Here is a 21232-nt window from a genome sequence, read left to right on the forward strand (position 1 = left end):
AGTGAATCCATGAAATGATAGAACTGGTGAGGGACCTCATACATCAGTATAGATCATATCAAAAGGTTTATAAAATTGAAAGTTATCTCTTACATAAGGTAGTTCATGCATTTTTTTCATACAGCGAAATTTGCACAAAAAAGTCCCATTTATTGTAGATGAGCAAGTAATATTACAATTGCTCAATATTTGGTTTACAATTTTAGATGAAGTATGACCTAATCTATCATGCTAAATGGCGAAAGAAGAATATTTAGCAGCATAGAGTCTTGGATTAAAGGAAATAGAATTTGACTCATGAGGATTACAATCGGAATTATGTAAAACACTAAGAACAATTCTAAGAACATTGCTTTTAGAACTAGAAACATCAGAAAAATTCACAGGATCAAGATAAGATGATGGAGTGGTGGCTGCAGCAACACACTAAAATTGATAGACTCCATTCTTAGGCACTCCTTGAAGCAGAATTTGATGAGTGCCATTAGATTTCACAAAATAATTGTTAGCATGAAATTCAAAAAAATAGTGATTATCTTTATCAAAATCACTGATTAAATATTTAGACATTTTTGGAGCATGAATCAAGTTCCTTAAAAAAAAGTTGATTATTATCAAGAGAGATGAAGTATCCATGATCTACATGAGTAATTTTGGTACCTGTTCTATTACCTAGCAAGACTTGATCTCATAAAAAAAATTCTGATGCAGTGAGCAAATGTGACTGGTCAGGAGTGACGTGATGGGATGCTCCTATATCAGGGAACCAAGAATTTTCAAAGATATTAGAAGTAGCGGCCATGAATGATCTTGGGTTGTGAAAGTTGGATGGTGGTGGAGCTGGCATAGATGAAGAACTAGCCAAATTTATAGAAGAGTTGGACTGAGTTGGAAATTGTTGACTAAATTTGTGAAGCATGTGATTGCAGAGTGTCCAAACCTTCCACAAACCTGACATTGAGGTCTGGAACCGAAAGAATTTCCAAACCTTCAACCTCAGACAAATTCTCTTCTAACTCCTCTACCTCTTCTACCTTAAAGACCTCTAGCAAAGTCTCTTTCAATATTTGTTTGTGTGAAATTTGACTAGATTAAAGCATGTCCAATTCTTTTAAATCTCTCTATCATGTCCTCATAACTAAGGAGATATTTAACTTCTAAGAGTGTTAGAGAATCATATTTTGACAATACAGATGACAAAAATAATGCATACTCTTATGTTAAACCTTTTGAAATTGCATCAATGTGTTCTTCCACTATCAACGTATGACTTAATATGGCCAAAGAATCTACCACATCTTGAATTTGCTTAAGATATTTAGTAGCTGAGGATCCTTTTTGATAGTCTTTAGTTTGAATTTAAGTTGTTTGATTTGAATTTGGAGGTTTATGAGAAAATTTTTTAAATCTTTTGCCAAACTTAAAATGTAAACTTGCATCTCAATATCTGATTTTTTACTGAAGCATCCATAGATGAGAGTAACCATATCATTAAGTAATGATCTTTGATCTGTCATTCTTCATATGTTGAATATTTTGTATCTGTTTTCTTTTCTGCTTCTGTACTGAATCTTGGAGGAACTTTTTCTTGTACCAAATGATCTTCAAGAGAATTGTCCTAATTATGTGAAGGTGCCATGTTTGATAGGATTTCTTGTTAGGAATGGGTATAGAGTGAAAAACGTTATCGGTTGATGCAGTGGTGAAAATACAAATGATTTCAGCCATAGATCAACCTAGGCTCTAGATACCATATGAGCACTGGCGGATTTTAGGGGGCCTAAGGTGGCCATGATCCCCCCATTTTTTTTCAAAAAAAATAATATTATTACTTTATTAGTTTATTATTATATAATTAATATATATATATATATTATAGAATAAATATATTTTAGTATATTAACACACTAAATAAATTTACATGTTAAAAACTTAATATGTATAAATTATAATGTGTATTATAATATATTAGTAGCAATTAACAAATAAGTTAAAAAAAATAAAAACGTATAAATATATAAATAATTAAAAAAATTATTAAAAATATAGATTTGTATTAATGTAAAAAGTAACAACTATAAAAAATTTCTTATTTTGATTCTTTCTATGGCAATAGTAATAATTAAATAGATTTTTTAAATAATAAAAATTATTAAAATAAAACTTTTAAATAAGATAAAAGATAAATTTTTAGTAGATTATATGATTGTATATATTAAAAAAGAGAATGTTTTAAATTTATTTCAGATGATAAATTGATATTTTAGTTATATGAAATATCACCGAACAAACTTAAAAATATCAAAATCCTAAAGTATGTAGTTGAATATTAATTTTGATATAATATAATTATTAATTTTGACCTATATACTATAAATTATATTTTGTTAATTTTTTATTATATTATTTTAATTTATTTTATATTTAATTTGGCCCCCTTCTTATAAAATTTTTGGCTCCACCACTGCATATGAGGTTTATGACAGAATGAATGATAGAAGAGATTAATAGAAGAGAATTAGGAAGAAGATGAATGAAATTGAGAAAATGTCATTGTGTTTCTAATCTTAGAAAACTCTAACAGTAGTATGCTAACACACACACATTAACAAGTAAATACTTCTCATCTGACTCTCACTTTCTTGTAACAGAAATAACAGAATTTGACTCTGGGCACTGGGCGCCAGATTCTGTTGGTCGTTAGGCGCCTGCAATGTCTTCTTAATTTTATACATATATTCAATTACGTAACGCTATATCAGCAAAGAACAAAATAACCATCTCTTACGTTGATTACGTGAATGGTCATAAAAGATAGCTGTGATTAGACAAGTATGTAAAACATTATTTTATATTTTCAGTATATCAAAATTATACTCTTATTTCATATTTATATTTTTTATAATATTTTTAACAAAATAATCAATTATTGAAAGTTTGAAATAATTCATGAACCCTAATTTACCTCACTCTCTCTCTCTTTCACCTTTTTCTTTTTGCATCAACGTGTGTCACCACCATCACTTTGCATCTGCGTGTGCTACCACCATCATCACTATCGGCGCAATCCTACTTTTCTCTCTCTCCTTCCCTACCTCTATGCTTCTTTCCCTGCCATGCATAGTTGCTCGTCTCTGCTTTTTTAGCACCGTCAATATCTGTGTTTGCCTCCACATCTCCTTTCCTTTTGGCCCTCCTTTGTTTTTGCCATTGTCATTATCTCCATCTTTCATATTATGATTCATATCTGCCTCCACCTCTTTTCTCCCTCTGCTTCTCCTCTACATCTACCATTGTTATTGCTATTGCCTCCCTTCTGGCCATCGATTAAGATTTATGTCTCCCTCTCTCTTTTTATAAATATCTTTTAATTAAAATATTAATTGTTGTTGTTATTATTGAAGTAAGATGGCAATAGAGAAGTGCGATGGTAGAAGTAGGTGCAATGGTAAGGTGAGGATAGAGCTGGTGTGGTAGTAGTGGTGGGATTGCGGATAGGATAATGAGTCCAGTGGTAGAGGCATGCATGGAATAGAGGTAGGGACAGAGAGGTGAAGGTGAAAGGTGAAGGTACTATGGTAATTAGGGTGAGATGTGAATACAAGTGAGTCCAATAGAAAAAGGCATGAAAAATAAAAGTAAGGTTGGAGAGATAAAGATAGTGGACTAATAATGGTAGTGGGATTAAAGTTAGGGTTTTGGAATTAAAGTTATTTATGGTTAGAAATGGAGGGTTTTAAGGTTTGAGGATTAAAGTTAGAGTTTAGGAATTAGAGTGATAAAAGGATAAAATTGAAAAATACTATGTTGACTAACGATTGACTATTAAAAATTTAATGGTAAAAATAAAATTAAAACATAAAAAAATATTAAGAATAAAATTGATACAAGTTAAAATTTATGAGTATTTTTGAAATGTCACAAAAATATTAGAAATAAAAAATAAATTTTACTCTATTTCCCAATCATAAAAAAATTAATCATAATTTTATGTCCAAACCCATTAGGAGTTAACAAAATAGTTTATTTTAGCCAATAATTAATTATTGGATCACAATTAAATGAATTCATTTACTCACTATATTTTTTTAAATTAATATTTTACCTTATCTCACTTCTTTTTCCTTTTTCTCAACACCACAATTTCACCCACCATTCACCTACCATCCATGTCAATTGTCCATCATAAATTCTAAATTTTAAATCATAAATTCTAAATCTTATTTTCTAAATTCTAAATCGATTTTGCATATTTTTTGCTTGCAAATATTTTTTTTACTTGAGTTTATATGTTTTTGTTATTTTTAATTTCAAATGTTTTTTATGTTATTTTTTTAATTATTGGCTAAACTCCGCCTATGTTACACTTGCGGTACATAGCCGATCCCAAACCCGGATAAAGGAGGAGATTTGTGTTAGGTCTTCGACAACCAACATAAAAATATAGTCGAATCCCCATGACATGAATCAAAGACATTATTGCGCTAAAGCTAGGTCGTTGTCCGGAAGTAACGCGCTGTATGGCTCGAGTACGGTGTCAAATGAGCAAAAGCCGTTGCATCGGTGCCCGGATGTAGTGTTAAATGAGCAAGGATTCTCGCGTTTTTGTGAACGGACGAGGGTAAATAAGCTAGTTCACAAAGTAAAAGGTAAAGGTCGGAGCGATAGAAGGTTGAGATTTGGGACATGGAACATAGGCACTCTAACAGGAAAGTCCATGGAGGTGGTGGACACCATGACAAGGAGGAAGATTAACATTATGTGCCTACAAGAAACAAAATGGGTTGGTGCGAAGGCTAGGGAGTTGGATACTTCTGGTTTCAAACTTTGGTATACAGTAAAGGTGAAGAATAGGAATGGGGTTGGAATAATTGTGGATAAACAGTGGAAGAAGGACATAGTGGATGTCAAGAGGGCGGGAGATCGGATCATTTCTATCAAACTTGTGGTGGAGGGAGGTGCTTTCCATGTGATTAGCGCCTATGCACCAAAAGTGGGTTCAGACGAACAACACAAGATAAGGTTTTGGGAGGATCTAGAGAGTTTGGTTCAAGACATACCTTTGAAAGATAAGATTTTCCTAGGAGGAGATTTAAATGGCCATGTTGGGAGAAAAGTGACTGGATATGGAAGTATTCACGGAGGCCATAGTTTCGGGGTGATCAATGCCGAGGGTAAAACTATTTTGGACTTTTCCTCAATCTTTGATCTTCTCATTGCAAATACATGTTTTAAAAAGAGAGACGAACATCTTATAACCTATAAAAGTGGCATGACAAGCTCTCAAATCGACTTCTTCTTGTTGAGGAGAGTCGACCGAAAATTTTGCATTAATTGTAAAATTATCCCGGGAGAGAGTTTGACAACACAATATAGGGTGCTCGTCATGGATTTTCGCGTTGAGCAAAAGTTGAGGAAAAGACATCATACAAAGAACCCAAGGACGAGGTGGTGGCGGATGAAAGGTGAGGAACAAAGAAGCTTCCTAAGACGAGTAGGAGAAGAGGCGAAGTGGGATGGGAATGGAAGCGCGGAAGAGATGTGGAGAGAGATGGCAGAAGTTATTAGAAGAATAGTAAAAGAAAGCTTTAGTGAATCTAAAGGAATAGGACCAAGAGACAAGGAGTCCTGGTGGTGGAATGCGAGTGTACAAGAAAAGATAAAGATAAAAAGGGAGTGCTTTAAAGAGTGGTTTTTATGCCGCAACGCAGATAACTGGGAAAAATATAAGGCGGCTAAGAAAGAGACAAAAGTGGCTGTAAGTGAAGCAAGAACAAGAGTATATGAGGGTCTCTACCAGTCTTTGGGCACGAAAGAAGGAGAAAAAGGTATATATAGAATCGCAAAGAGCCGTGAAAGAAGAACGAGAGATTTGGATCAGGTTAAGTGCATAAAGGATAAGGATGGAGATGTGTTAGCTCAAGAGGAGAAGATTAATGAAAGGTGGAAGAGCTATTTCTATGAGTTATTTAATGAGGTACAAAAGACTCTTCCGAGTCTTGGTCGGTTATGCATAAGGGAATAAGATCAAAACTTTGACTACTATCGAAGGTTTCGAGACTTCGAGGTAAAAGGGGCTCTAAAGCAGATGAAAAATGGCAGGGTAGTAGGACCTGATAATATCCCGATTGAGGTTTAGAAGGGTCTTGGAGAAAAAGGCATCAACTGGTTCACCAAGCTTTTTAATAAGATTTTAAGGTCAAAGAAGATGTCTGATGAGTGGAGAAAGAGCACCTTGGTACCTATCTACAAGAATAAGGGGGATATACAAAGTTGCGGAAACTATAGAGGAATCAAGCTTATGAGTCATACCATGAAGTTATGGGAAAGGGTGATAGAACGGAGATTGAGAAAAGAGACACAAGTAACAGAGAACCAAATTAGATTTATGTCAGGCAGATCTACCACTGAAGCGATATACCTATTAAGAAGGATGATGGAGAGGTATCATAGTAATAAAAGGGATTTACATATGGTGTTTATTGATTTGGAAAAAGAGTATGATAGAGTACCAAGGAAGGTTTTATGGATGGTTTTAGAAAAGAGGAGAGTATGGGTCGCATATATTCGTGCAATTAAAGACATGTATGATGGGGCCACAACTAGTGTGAAGACTCAAGGTGGTGTGACAGAAAAATTTTCTATTGGTATAGGATTACACCAGGGATCATCCTTAGGTCCATACCTTTTCACATTAGTCTTGGAAGTACTCACAGAGCACATCCAAGAGCCTATGCCATGGTGCATGCTTTTTGCCGATGATATCGTCCTTATGGGAGAGTCAAGGGAAGGCCTAAATAAGAAGTTGGAGTTATGGAGAGAAGCTCTAGAAGTGTATGGTCTGCACATAAGCCATAACAAGACGGAATATATGGAATGTAAGTTCAGTCTGGAAAGGAAAAACCCTAATATAGAGGTGAAGATTGGAGAAAACATCCTACAAAAAGTTAAAAGTTTTAAGTATCTTGGGTGCATCATACAGGATAATGGAGAGATTGAACATGATGTAAATCATAGGATCCAAGCAGGTTGGTCAAAATGGCGGAGTGCATCTGGTTTTATATGCGACAAAAAAGTGCCTTTAAAACTTAAAGGTAAATTCTATCACACTGCTATAAGACCGGCTATGCTTTATGGTACGGAGTGTTGGGCGGCTAAAGGGGAGCACGAACATAAGCTGAGTGTGGCAGAGATGAAGATGTTGAGATGGATGAGTGGTCATATGCGCGCGATTGGATAAAATAAGGAACTAAGATATAAAGGAGAGAGTTGGAGTAGCACCCATTGTGAAAAAGATGGTTGAATTGCGTCTCAGGTGGTTTGGACATGTGAGAAGAAGACCGATAGAACATCCAGTCAGGAGGGTGGATGAGATGGAAGATGGACAAGGGGCGAAAGGCAAAGGAAGATCTAAGAAGATCATCCATGAGGTGGTCAAACGAGATCTACATGTAAACGGTTTCTCTGTATACATGATACATGACAGAGCACAATGTCGTCGTTTGATTCATCTAACCGACCCCATTTAATGGGACAAGACTTTGTTATTGTTGTTATTGTTATTTTTAATTATTGGCTAATTTTAAAATTAGTTGACTGCATTACTATTGAGTCCTTAAAATTTTTTATTTTGTATTAAAATATTATTTAAATTAATTAATTAATTAATTATTAAAATAATCAAATATTAATCCAACCCAATAAAATAATACTTTTTTACGAAAAGCTGATACATTTATTTATATGATAACTAATTAATAATAACTGTTTTTTACTAAAATATATGATTAATTACCGAAATATGGTAACATTTTTTATTACAGAGAAATTAGTAATTTAGTAATTGAACTTTTATCTATACATATTAAAAAAATTCCTTTGTTAGCATCTAATTCCATTGGCAGTACACATTCATAACCTTTTGCTAGGCTAACGTGCATGAGAAGTGAGAACTACTAAAATATTAGTTAGAGGTGTAAGGTGTAATAAGTTGTTCTCTTTTTAAAAGAAAACAAACTTAAAATTAGAGAAAAAATTAAAGAGAAATAGGGAAATAGAATAATAAAAATATTATTTATATATTAAAATTAATTATTATATATTTATATATAATTTAATTTAATTTATTTTTAATATATATTTTATATTTTAATATATATTTATTAATAATTAATTTTGATTTAATACACCTATCAAGACTCAAGAGTAAAGAATAATAGACGAGACGAGACGAGAGTGACTTGAAAATGCCACGTTATCGATGTTTGCTAGCACAACACGGCTTTGTTTGTCGGTTTATTAGCATTTGAGGTTAGAACAAGAGTCAATACTTGTTGGCCATTGCACATGATATAGATCAAGTGTCTTTGCCAAATTATCCACAATTTCTGCCTCACCCCACATGCAACACTAAGACACATACTTTTCATTCTTACTTTTACATGCTATGTTTCTTCGATTAATTAATTAATACACACAAGGGAGAAAACAATGAACTTGTTGAAATATGCTCAGTGGAAAAGTGGAAACCCACACCTCCAAATCCTTCATTTTTTTTAAGAAAAAATATAGGAGACAATATAGAAATTAAACCACGTAAATAATAACCTAATAAATCAATTGATTTTAAAATTTTCAATTAATTAAAATAATCTATTTTTGAATTTAAATTTTTAGGATTGGATAATGTAACCTCCTTTTATCTCAACACATTGTCACATTAAGTTGTCATTTTATTTTAACCCTCCTTTCTCTTTGCCACTCACACCACCATTAAGCTTGACGCTCCTCCCCTCTACCGTTCAGCCCGACGATCCTCTCCCTTCACCGATCAGCTGAACGTGTCTCCCCCTCCTCTCCACTTTCCGACGCGCCTCCTTCTCCACCACCCAATCCGACGCGTTTCCCCCTCAGCCGCTCATCTATCCCTACGCGCACCCCCCACCCTGTGCAATGCGCCCTTGCCAATTATAGGAGAAGAAGTGACATTATTGTGATGCAAGACCGTTCTTTTGCTGCACGCATTTGTGCTTCGTCATGCCTCCCCAATCGCCGCACGCAGCCCAGCGTTGTCGTGCTGCTACAAACAGTCCAATTTCGTCCTCCATTTACGCTGCGGATGTTTATTTTTCATGCAAATGGAATGTTTGTTCTTAATGCGAATAGGATGTTTGTTCTTCATGTAAATGAGATGTTTATTAATACGGAACGACTCATCTACATTCGGAGTTGGTGACAGCGAGAGACGGCGGCGCTTGGGAGCTTTCTCCCGGGCGAGAGGGACTACGTGCTGAGCTAGGTGATGGATGGCGGCTGCGGTGAAAAGGGGGTTTGGATTAAAAAGGGTGTAATTAGGTCAAAGTGAAATTAAGTAAAAGTGATGAGTTTAGGATGAAAGTAAAATTGGATGGTTAATAGATCTGAAATGTGATCCGTCTGTTCACGTTATTCACATCTTTCCCAAGCGAGATTATTTTTTTAATTTCTTAAGATTTTTTTTTAATTTTCTTATCCGAACAAATTCTTGACATTTAGCACCCAAGTGCCATGCGTTCTCATGATTAAACGATAAGAATAATGTTCTGTATTCTTTTTCATGACTAAAGTATCTATTGTTAAAAAAATAGAACTGATAAACGACTCATTGGATTCATTAAGTCTGCTTATTTAAATTTTTATAGATTGAAACCAATGCAATGAGTCAATTGTATATCAAGTATATATATCTAAGTTTTAAAAATAAATTTGGTCCATTTAAAAGAAGTTTGTTTGACTAAATTGATCAGTCTATTTATTTTTATGTTTTATTTTTTTGTCTAAATAACTGTTTTCTAAATAGATAATTTTTCATTAAAAAAAATTGAGCTAAAATATTAACCTGAGCCAAATTTTTGTCTTCTTAATAAATTATTAGGTTTGAAATTGAGATAACAGTTTCGTTAAAACTTAAAATATTTGGATTAGATTATTAAAAAGTAAAAAATAAAACGGGTTAAATAATTTAGCACATTTATTTTTCAGACTAACGATCGTTCAATATAAAATTCGTTAAATATTTTATTTTTCACCTGTTATTTTAGAACTAAAAGTGCGTTAATTGAAGCTCGATTCATTTTGACCGTCCTAATTAAAAATGATGATTATTCTACCACTAATTTACTGTAAGCATTTTGTGGAACGTAAAATATTTAATTTAAAGTTTTAAATTTGTTCTACCTAAAATGAGAATAGTGCTCTTAATACTTAAATAAGAGAGAATGAATAACTTTTTTATTTTTCTTTAAATAGAGAGAATGAATAGTTGAATTTGAATGTATGTTAATTATTTTGTTGGTTATTATAGTTTTATCAAATTTTTAATTAGGTCTTTATACTTTTATTTCTTTTTGATTGGGTTCTTACACTGCTTTAATTTTGTAATTAATAAGTCCTTTCTAGTGTAAAAAATATTAGAATTAACTGAATATTTCTTCACAAATTGAAGATATTTATAATTAAAAATTTAATTAAATCTTTGACCACATGTATTTTGGTAAAAATATTATGTTAATTTTAACATTTTTAACATGAAAAGGACGTAATTACAAAATTAAAAACAGTATAAGGACTCAATTAAAAAAAAAAGTATAAAAACCTAATTAAAAATTTGGTAAAACTGTAAAAACCAACAGAATAATTAAACTAAAATTAAAATATAGGTTAAACTTTTCTCGAGTCTTATTTGTTTTCTTAAGAGTTTTCTCTCCTATTTTGTTGTTACAAAATGACAAGCTCTCGTCTTTCAATCAATATATATTTATATAATCATATTAAATATACACTAAAATTAATTATTAAACTTAATTATTAAAATAAAATATATATTAAAATATAATATACACATTAAAAATAATAAAATTACATATATATTTATACATAAAAATATAATAACTGATTTTAATAATTAATTTTAGTATATAAATAACATTTTTAATATTTATATTATAAAATAAGGTAACACTTATGTTGGGTCACCAGGATGAAAACAGATTAAAATGTGAGAATATAATTCCTTAATGAAAAGTTGTCAATTATAGAATAAATTTCTGATCTATTTCTGTTTTACACATACCAGCTTGTCTGTCTGATTTCCAAGAGAATCAGTTGTATTGTATCGCTATTCCAATATTTTATTTATTTAAATCATCATATATGACTTTTCTATCTCAAATATTGAACAGTCTATATAATCTGATCATGACATATGCAACAACAAAATTTCCACATAATCTAACTTAAAAAATAAAATAAAATCTCAGTAGCTAGAGGCATGTCAAGTAATTATTAGCAATGATTCTCTTTCCTCACACAAAAAAGGTTCAATTTAGGGCATGTACCCACCCCCAACCATGCACAAATTATCTCAGACCCCATAACCTTAATTGTAACAGACTGGAGGCAAGGCTGTTTTTCGTTAAATAGCTAAACAAGCACTTTTAATTATATTTAAGAACCAAATAGTTAATGAGTAAGCTGTTGCATTGTACTCTATGCCTGTGTGCCAAAGTGTGAACCACATAAAATTTAAGATGAATAATGTTCGAAAAATAATAAAAAAATTTATTTAAACAGTTAAAATTATTTTATTTATTAATTATCATTAGAATAATAATATAATTTTAAATATAATAAATATATAATTATAAAAAATTATGAATATTATATTAAATAAGATAATTTTAATTATTCTTTCCTAACGTTACCGATTTAATTAAGATACTACATATATATACTCTCCTTTTGTGTGCTTAAAAGTGGGAGCATATGCAAAGCAAAATGCTCCCTTAATTAATTCTTAGCTGCTTCTGCTTTTGATTTCCCAGCTAGACAAATGCTACTTCATGTGCTTAGATACGATCATGTAAGAACCTACCATTACCACATATATTTCAATTGAAACAGCAATCATAAGTCATAACCTTTTATCACTTTGGTCCTCCAAAAACAGCTATTAGGAACCACCTAACGACACCTATGCCATTAAATCTATTTAATAACAGCTTTGAAGTGTGAAAAGGAGAAAGACATGAATAAAAGAAATTTATTTAAAAAATAAAAATAAAAAACTCTTAAACTAGTGGCTGTTCAAAGAATATGATAGTGGGTCTATAAAGTTGGGAAGAAGATGGTTGGGGTTGCATGTGATGGTCCTGCCCTACAAGATTAGGGGTTGGGAATCACAACTAGAACCTGCACATGTATGTCGTTTTATCCAAATACACACTTTCATTTTCTTTTTTAATATATTAAATACAATAGTTAGAAATTTTGAATAAGAAAAGTATACCATGAAAATATTAAATAATGTGAACAATGGATATATCAGATGTTCAATTTAATTAGTGTGCAGATTTATTCTAATATTAAGATTTAAGTGAGTAATTTGAAGTGTAATGTGTTTTGCTTGAATTGGACCAATTTTAGAATCCGTTATTCATGTTGTTCAAAAAAATCATTGATTACCTAGTATAATCCTTCTGAATATTGTTGCAGAATGTTTTCAAATTGAGATGGAGATAGAAAATTTTATTTCAATCTCTTATCTTTATTTGTTTTTTTTTTTTGAAAGAATAAAAAAAAGTTTTTTTTTTAATTTACCTCAGTTATTAAATAGAATTTTATGTTATTATTTCTGAATTTGTATTTCAAATACAGCTTTAAAATACTACCAAAGAGAGTATTTTGAGTTATTTATTTTTCATTTACAATATTTAAATATTATATATAAAATATGCATGTTATATTAACCATTATGACAAAAATGTTGGTTATAAATAGAGGTCCCCCCAATTGCATTGAAGCTCACAACATAGCAAACAGAACTTGCAACTTCCCCTGCTTTTCACACTCTCTTCTCTCTTATCAGAAAGGACTAAGAAAATTGGAATGGCACTTTTTACTACTACACTTCTAGTTGCTCTCATTGGTTTACTTATTGGTATCAATCTTCAAGGTGCCATTGCTGACTATGGTGGTAGTTGGCAGGGTGGACATGCCACTTTCTATGGTGGTGGTGATGCTTCCGGCACAATGGGTCAGTTTATTAGAGCTATTTTTTGTGTATGTGTTGATTATATTAACATGATAATAACATAAAGTGTTAGTTTTATACATTTTGTTTAGACTTAGTCATTATTTTTTTCTGATCTTCAACTATAGAAAATATAAAATCTCAAACACAATGTTCTTTAAAAATAACTACATTATTGTTATTGATGGCCAATAAAACTTAATTTTATAATTTGTATGCAGAGTTAAAATATTTTTGCATAGATATTTAATGATATATTACCATATCAGTTACTTACTTATAATGTTAAATATATAATTAAATACGATATAACAAATATTTCTATCACACGTAAATCATTTTTTTAAGAATAAAACTAGTTTATGCTCCATGAAGAATTAATGTGTACCAATATGTATCCTCTAGTGTATTCCCCCTCAAATGGTGGATTTTAAATTAAACTCACCCTTTTGGAATTGGTGCATGATTATGCAGGAGGAGCATGTGGTTATGGAAATTTGTATAGCCAAGGATATGGAACCAACACTGCAGCACTAAGCACAGCATTGTTCAACAATGGATTGAGCTGTGGTGCTTGCTATGAGATGAGGTGTGATGATGATCCAAGATGGTGCAAACCTGCCACCATTATTGTCACTGCTACAAACTTTTGTCCCCCAAATTTTGCTTTGGCTAACAACAATGGTGGATGGTGCAACCCTCCCCTTCAACACTTTGACATGGCTGAACCTGCATTCCTTCAAATTGCTGAGTATAGAGCTGGAATTGTGCCTGTTGCATTTAGAAGGTACAAATTTAGTAACAAAAAAATCATACGTTAAAGAATTAATGTATTACTCTTTTTAAAGGTACAAATTTAGTAAATGGAACATTTGTTTTGTAATAATTGTGGTACCTAATCTAATCGAGTCGCTAAATCATTGGAGTACTTTATTGATATTCAAGTAGAAAATGATATCTAGTCACAAAAAAAAAAGTAGAAAATGATATCTGCATGCTAAAGATGGACCACTAAATTAGACATCATATATTTATATATAAAATATATTATTTAATTTATTTTTTATGTATATTTAATATTTTAATATATATTTTATATAAATAATTAATTTTATAATTATTTTTTGTGTTTACGTAACATAGTTATATATATATATAATATATATATAGTTATGATTTTAGTCGTGTCTAGTAATTTTATATATATTCGAATATTTAAAAGAGTGATGTTAGGAAATTAATTCTTTTTTTAAGTTAATATTAACTAATTTTTTAAAAAATATTTTATTTTAATTTTAAATTATAAATTATTAATTTTAAATTTTAAATCAAAAATCTAATATTAGTTAATATTAATTAATTAAAAATTAAATTTCTGTACTTTCTCTATTTAAAATTATAAAATTTCATCTAAGTTAGTTAGATTGAATTAATACGTAATAAATTTTTAACACCTGCAATGAGTAAACATTAAACTGAAAAAAAAATATCTAGCCTGATTGCATTAGTTTATGATGAGGATTAAATGTATCAAACTTGTTCTAAATTTGTTCAAAATTGGACGTGGCAGAGTGCCTTGTATGAAAAAGGGAGGAATAAGGTTCACCATCAATGGGCATTCATACTTCAACCTAGTTTTGATCACAAACGTCGCGGGTGCAGGGGACATCCATGCAGTCTCAATCAAAGGGTCAAGAACTGGCTGGCAAACAATGTCAAGGAACTGGGGGCAAAATTGGCAAAGCAACTCATACCTTAATGGACAGAGCCTCTCTTTTCAAGTCACCGCCAGTGACGGTAGAACCGTCACAAGCTTCAACGTGGCACCAGCTAACTGGCAGTTTGGTCAAACTTTCCAAGGTGCTCAGTTTTAATTAAATAAAAAAATAAACTTAGTTAAATTAAATTGTACACTCACAATTTTTTGTTAACATGGACTAATCATATGATTAGTTTGTGTTAACAAAATTCATTCATCTCGGAAAGTGAAAAAAAATGAATTAAAGAAGTGTGTGTATGTTTTTGGTTTATTATTATTATTGGTGGACGGAATTAAAGAAGTGTTATTAGGTATTGTTGATTGTTGTTGTAAGTTGTAGCCGTGTGATTTAAGAAGGGCCAGAGTGTTTTTATTGGTCTGGTAAGTATAGCTGAGGTGATTTAATATAACACCCGCTAGGGACTTCTTCACATATGTAATGTATTGTGCTATTATTGGATTCTTAATTTTATAAAATTAACTTTCAGTAAACCTTGGGGTTCATCATTATCTTTTAAGAAAATAATGCTGTCTATTTATTTTATTATATATAATCAAATATTTTAAGGTTGTGTACTCGCTATGATTAGTCCAAAACAAAGATGAACCACTGTATAACCCACAGAGATTCTGGACTAGCTACTCTCACCCATGCATGTGTCCTTAGTTATCCTAAAGTTTCTTTTTCTCAGGTCCAAATAAAAAGACACTTTCTCTTAATTACCAGAATAAAATGCCTTTTCTACTATATCCAAATATATATATATATATATATATATATATATATATATATATATATATATATATATATATATATATATATATATATTTTTTCTTTTCTTCAGGCTGAACGAAGCAAATATTTTTTTCTAAAATAAAAAAAGAATTAAAAAACAATATAAAATATACCAAGAATCATAATATGGAATAAACGCCAAATTTATACTTAGAGAAGGGAATATTGAAATAAATAAATAAATAAAATAAGATGAACAACATAACTAGGCCGAAAATGTGTAAACCCTTATATATAATTCTGATAACTGTATTTTTTTAACAATCAATATATATTTTTTGTTTTGTTATTTAAAAAATATAAATATATAACTAATTAATAATAATAATTGTATTTTGTGTTTTGGTCATGAATAATTGTATTTTTTTTTTGGTCATGAATAATTGTTTTTTTTATAATCGCACCAAGCTATTGGGTTGTGTCATTAAGTAGGCCCAAATCCATATTGGGTTATGTTGCTGTAAGAACCCATTTTATATGTATCACCAAAACAAAATAACTTCTCTCTTATATACCAAAAACAAAAGAACTTCTCTTATGAACAAAAAAAAAATCTCAAAGATGACGGCAAGGCAAAATGATAAGAAGTCAATGTTGATAAATATGACCTGTCCAAAAAAATGTTGATAAATCTGAGAAATTCTTCGATTATCTTCTTTGCCTTTAAGCATAAAAAACCATGCTCTTTAGTCATTAGTCATTTCTCTTCCCTATCTATTTACTCATATGTTTCTTGAAACCTTATGTTTATCACTTTCTTTTAACGATTTTTCTCAATTCTATTTTTCACTCAATAGAGTTAAGGGTAATTTTTATCGTACAATTTCTAGGTAAAATCAAAACAAGGCAAATAAATATAAGTAAAATAAGATATTACATTTAACCGCATCAAATAAAATTGAAAATATCAAACCACAAATTGAATTGTTCAATGTTTGAGCGTTACGTTACTTTCTGATATTTGATTGCTGCTAGTGCCAGAGCCAAAGCTTCATTCATTTTGTTTTGTCATTTTCCGTTTTGTCATCATGGTTTTGTTTTGTATTGGACATGGCCATCGCAGTGAGTAATCATAAAACATCGTATACCACGAGGCATATATTTTTTATTATTATCTTTTAGATTTATTGATTTTTTTAATTTTAAATTAGTTTAAGTTTGATCACATTGTCAAATAATCAAAAGTCACTTATATATTATATATCTCAGTATTTCATCAATATTTTCCGTCAATTTATTGATATTCGGATCAAATTCAAAGTTTACGAGATTAATATTTTTAGAGTAATTATTTAAATTAGTTCTTTATTTTAAAAACGGATATTTTAGTCTCAAAAAAATTAATATACATATCAATTTCTAAGATTTTATTCTCGCAGACAAATCAATTTTCAATTTATTTTTTGACAGAGTAATTACCCAAATCAGTCTAAAAGGATTTAAAAAACGGATATTTTAGTCTCCAAAAAAATTAATACACAAATTAATTCCCAATGTTTTTCTCTATTAGACATAACAGATTGATCTGTATATTAATTTTTCTTAGAAACTAAAATGTATGTTTTTAAAATCTTTGGGACTGATCTGCCGACAAATGAACTGGAGACTGATTTGTCTGTCAAAGTAAACATTGGGGATTAATCTGTGTATTAATTTTTTTGGGACTAAAATGTCCGTTTTTAAAATCATAGAGAACTGATATGGGTAATTACTCATATTTTTATTAAAATTTAGTCAACACTTAATCAGTAAAAAAAAATGAATAATTTTATATTATTAAATATCTTATATTATTAAAAATACTAATAATAATTAATTGATGATTACAAATTACAAAACTTATTTACCCCTAATATTTTTCTTAATTTAATGATAAGTGTGCGTGACATGTCGACCATGCAAGTGTATCAATTCATAATTTGGGGAAGAGTTAACTGAGGCCCACCCTCGCTAAGAAGTTAAGTGGAGTATGAGCGGTTTACGGCAACTATATTTGGTCTCTTGTGTGGAAACTTGAAAACGTTGTGTGACAGATTTCATGTGCCAATTGCCTTTTAAAATTGGCTTCATATAACCTATGGCTATCCTATGTTACAAATGTAATGTCCTGCCCCAAAACCAGACTGATATAAATATTTTTTTTAAAAAAAAGAAAAAATATATTAACAACTATGTGACAACGGATAAATATATATTAAATATTATGATAGTTAAAATGAACCAAATTTATCAGATTAATGTGTTTATCCATTTAAATAAATGAGTAAATTACCATTTATACTCATGAACTTTACGAATACTGACAAAAGTATCCATAGAAGACGGAGAGTGACTTTGTACCCATAAAATGCTGGATCCGTCTATCGATGATATCCGAACGTCATTAACTCTTTTGTTCCGTTAACTTAAAAACCAACATGGCACATTAAGTATTTACTTGGCTATGAGACAGCAATTTGATTTGTCCAAGCATGTTGTTACCGTTATAACATCACTCATTTTCCTAATTTATCCTCAATTATTTTCCAAATTTGAAATTGGAAACCCTAGAATGTCTAGGAGAAGCAGAGGTAATCATTGTTCTTCAAATAGAAGCATCAGCGAAGAAGGGATTTCGTCTTCCAAAAGGAGTGAAGAGAAGACTTTGTCTGAGAGATGATTTTGTGGACAGGGTATGGTGTTGCTACAATCTGGAATCTTTACAAATCCTGGGAGATGGTTCGTTAGGTATCCTCTATGGAAGGTAAGTCTTTTTATTTTTGTGCTTCTATTTAGGTTAACTTATTGTGAACGATTCCTTATTCCTCCCTTTCACGCTACAGATGATGGATTGCAAGTATTTTGTATGGGTGGATGAAATTGACGGAGGTTGGGAGGGATTGGCAAGAACCATTGTTAGAAAAAATCAAGATAGCTACTGTGCTACCCATGAGATTAATGTCACTGGGCAAAGAAGAGAGATTCAAGAGAATAGTGTGAAGATCTTGATAAAAATGGAGAAGCTCCAGGTGAAATTAGAACCATTAGGTCATGGATTATAACAAATTTCTTTAGTTTGTTGATTTATGTAGGCTTGAATCTGCTCCAATTAATCAATATGTAATTGTGCGTATGGTGTATTTTGTCCTGGGGTCTTTTTGTAGCTATTTAGTTTCAATGATAATGAATTTCAAAACTCTGTTAATATCTTCACTTGTTGTGGAAAAGTCAAGTTGTGTTATAACATTAATTCCCATGATTGTTAATGTATTTGACATGTGTGTTATTGGATGTAACACAAATTTGATAAAACAAGACATATAAATGTCGTGAATTGACAAATCTAGCAAAAAATCTGGTATTGTATACTAAATAACGAAAATGTAACTTGAAAGTAGAACTAAATAAAAGACATTCATTCTATATGCTATAATAAACCTTGAAATAATTTTAACATAAGCATTTATCAACAAAAATCTCAAAACAAGTCTATGAGTTTGATGAGAAAGTAGCAAATTCAAATTACCTAAAAGTACCAATACAAACTATGAACATGAAAGTATCAGGTAAGCACTAGACATAAATTACAAAAAAAATCATAGTATCAGAGTTTTAAAGCTCTCATTACGGTAAGTCCTTGATCAAAAAATAAAGTCACACTAGAAAATCCTATTTGCTAGGTGTGGAATTGCTGCTGCCACTAGAACCCCATTGTTGTTGCCACTTAAAGATGCTCTTGTTGGTGGGCAGAACCCAGGTACTGCCCATCTGCCTGCTGTTTGAATTGTGGATGATGGAGTTGGCATGAATTGCATAAATCTTGTAGTGGTCCCTCGACTTGCACCATGCATTATTTGTCTGGTAACTTTTGGAGGAGGTTGGTTAGTTGGTGGTGTAGACCTAACAGGAAGAGGTTGTGGTGTGGTAGGCATTATGAGAGTAGATTGTGGTGGGGCAGGTCTGAGGGGAGAAAGTTGTGATGGTGGTGGCCTCTTAACATTTCTCCTCCTAATTGGTCGCTTGGACATGGTTAGCTTTATGATAGGTCTAGGTGGCACATGTGCAGTAGAGGACCTAAAAGGTGGAGGTCTTATTGCCATAGGTTCTTCAGAAGGTTTCACAGAGTTCACCACATCAACATTTACCTATGTAGGATAATTGCATTAACTCAAATGTTTAGTGCAAGATAAATTTATTTTCATGCTAATAAGTGGAAGAAGAGAGTGAATACAAAAAACTTATGTTAGGTGAATCTGAAGCTGATGCTTCAACATCTGCAGCCTCCAAAGTCTCTTCCCAATATATTTCTTGCTTCTTGGCAGCATCCTCATCAAGATCATCAACATCCATACCTTCAGTTGTTGCTGCTGCACCCTGATGTTGACTACCACTACCTGCTGCAGCTCCTCCGCTAGCCATAGCTTCTTGCATGCATTCAGACAAACATAAACTCTCTTAAATAAGAAACTCTCCAACCCAGGCATAGGAGAAGTATGTATTTTTACTATACTCCCTGAATTTGTCTTCAATATCTCATTAGAATAGTCACGAAGCCTAAGATATTGTGCAGCCTCTGAGCCCTTGTATCTATAACATCTGCTTGGCTGATGGGGTGCTCTGTGTATAATTCAATCCTATGTCCATTTTTTATAGCAGCTTCATACATCTTAACAATATCCATGTCAAGTTGTAGAAGCCTCAAACCACCATCAATTTCCATTCCAGGCTGTTGCCAGTAAAAATCGGAGATAATTGGATACCCAATGTCTTTCAGTAGGTCACTAATGAAGAAGCCATTCAGGGTATCCATTTAACTCTCTCCACCTCAATAATTTCACTTTGTATATAACACAACTTGTCATCTGACCCCTTTCAAGTCTACCTCTATGGTGTATCACTAACATGATATACGTGGTGGCAGCCATTTCTGTGAATAACAAAAAAAAATATAATCATATCTTCTAATATTACCCAACACCCAAATGAATAAATCACCAAAAAGTGAATAAACTATCAATAATAAAAATAAATTTATGACATTATCCAACACGCAGTTTTTTTCAAAATTAAGAAGACATGAATAAAACATCAAAAAATGAACAAACCATAATAATATACCTACTATTTTTCCAAATTTTTAAAACTGAAACACAACCCCCCCAGTGACAAACTCTATGCGATCAGTGAAATCAAAAAACCCTAACTTCAGTTAACAATTTCATAGTGTACGAGTTTATTGAAAAAAATTGGTAACTAAAATGAGAAATTGGGCACTAGCACTATAGAAAGATGGCTTACCCCTCACTGTGGGAGTGACAACTGTCTTCCAATCGTCACCCACACCATCAAAGGATCACCACCGGACCACGATTGTGGATTTTGGAGTGGCCGCCTTCAACTTTCATATCAGTTTTGTTGGAGCCCAGTAGGTGGTTCACGTCTCTCTCTCCCTTTCCTATATCCACCTGGAACGTTCTTTAAAAAATAAAAATTGAAAATCAAAAGCCAGGTAAGCACTTAACATGCCATGTTGGCCTTTAAGTTAACGGACAAAACGAGTTAAAGACGTTCGGGTACTATCGACAGACGGACCCAGCCTTTCATGGGTACGAAGTCACTTTCTGTCTTC

General features: G+C 31.6%; 1 protein-coding gene across 1 annotated transcript; it reads left to right on the top strand.

The window, feature by feature from the left end:
• The first annotated feature begins 12790 nt into the window (after window positions 1-12790).
• LOC112765799 (expansin-A8) lies at window positions 12791-15320 on the top strand. Its single transcript, XM_025811648.2, has 3 exons — window positions 12791-13072; window positions 13544-13856; window positions 14640-15320. The coding sequence occupies exons 1-3, from the start codon at window positions 12925-12927 to the stop codon at window positions 14941-14943; spliced, it is 765 nt and encodes a 254-aa protein (XP_025667433.1). The 5' UTR covers window positions 12791-12924; the 3' UTR covers window positions 14944-15320.
• The last annotated feature ends 5912 nt before the right edge of the window (window positions 15321-21232 follow it).

The sequence above is a fragment of the Arachis hypogaea genome, chromosome 17 (assembly GCF_003086295.3).
Source record: "Arachis hypogaea cultivar Tifrunner chromosome 17, arahy.Tifrunner.gnm2.J5K5, whole genome shotgun sequence".
In the NCBI taxonomy this organism is placed as follows: domain Eukaryota; kingdom Viridiplantae; phylum Streptophyta; class Magnoliopsida; order Fabales; family Fabaceae; genus Arachis; species Arachis hypogaea.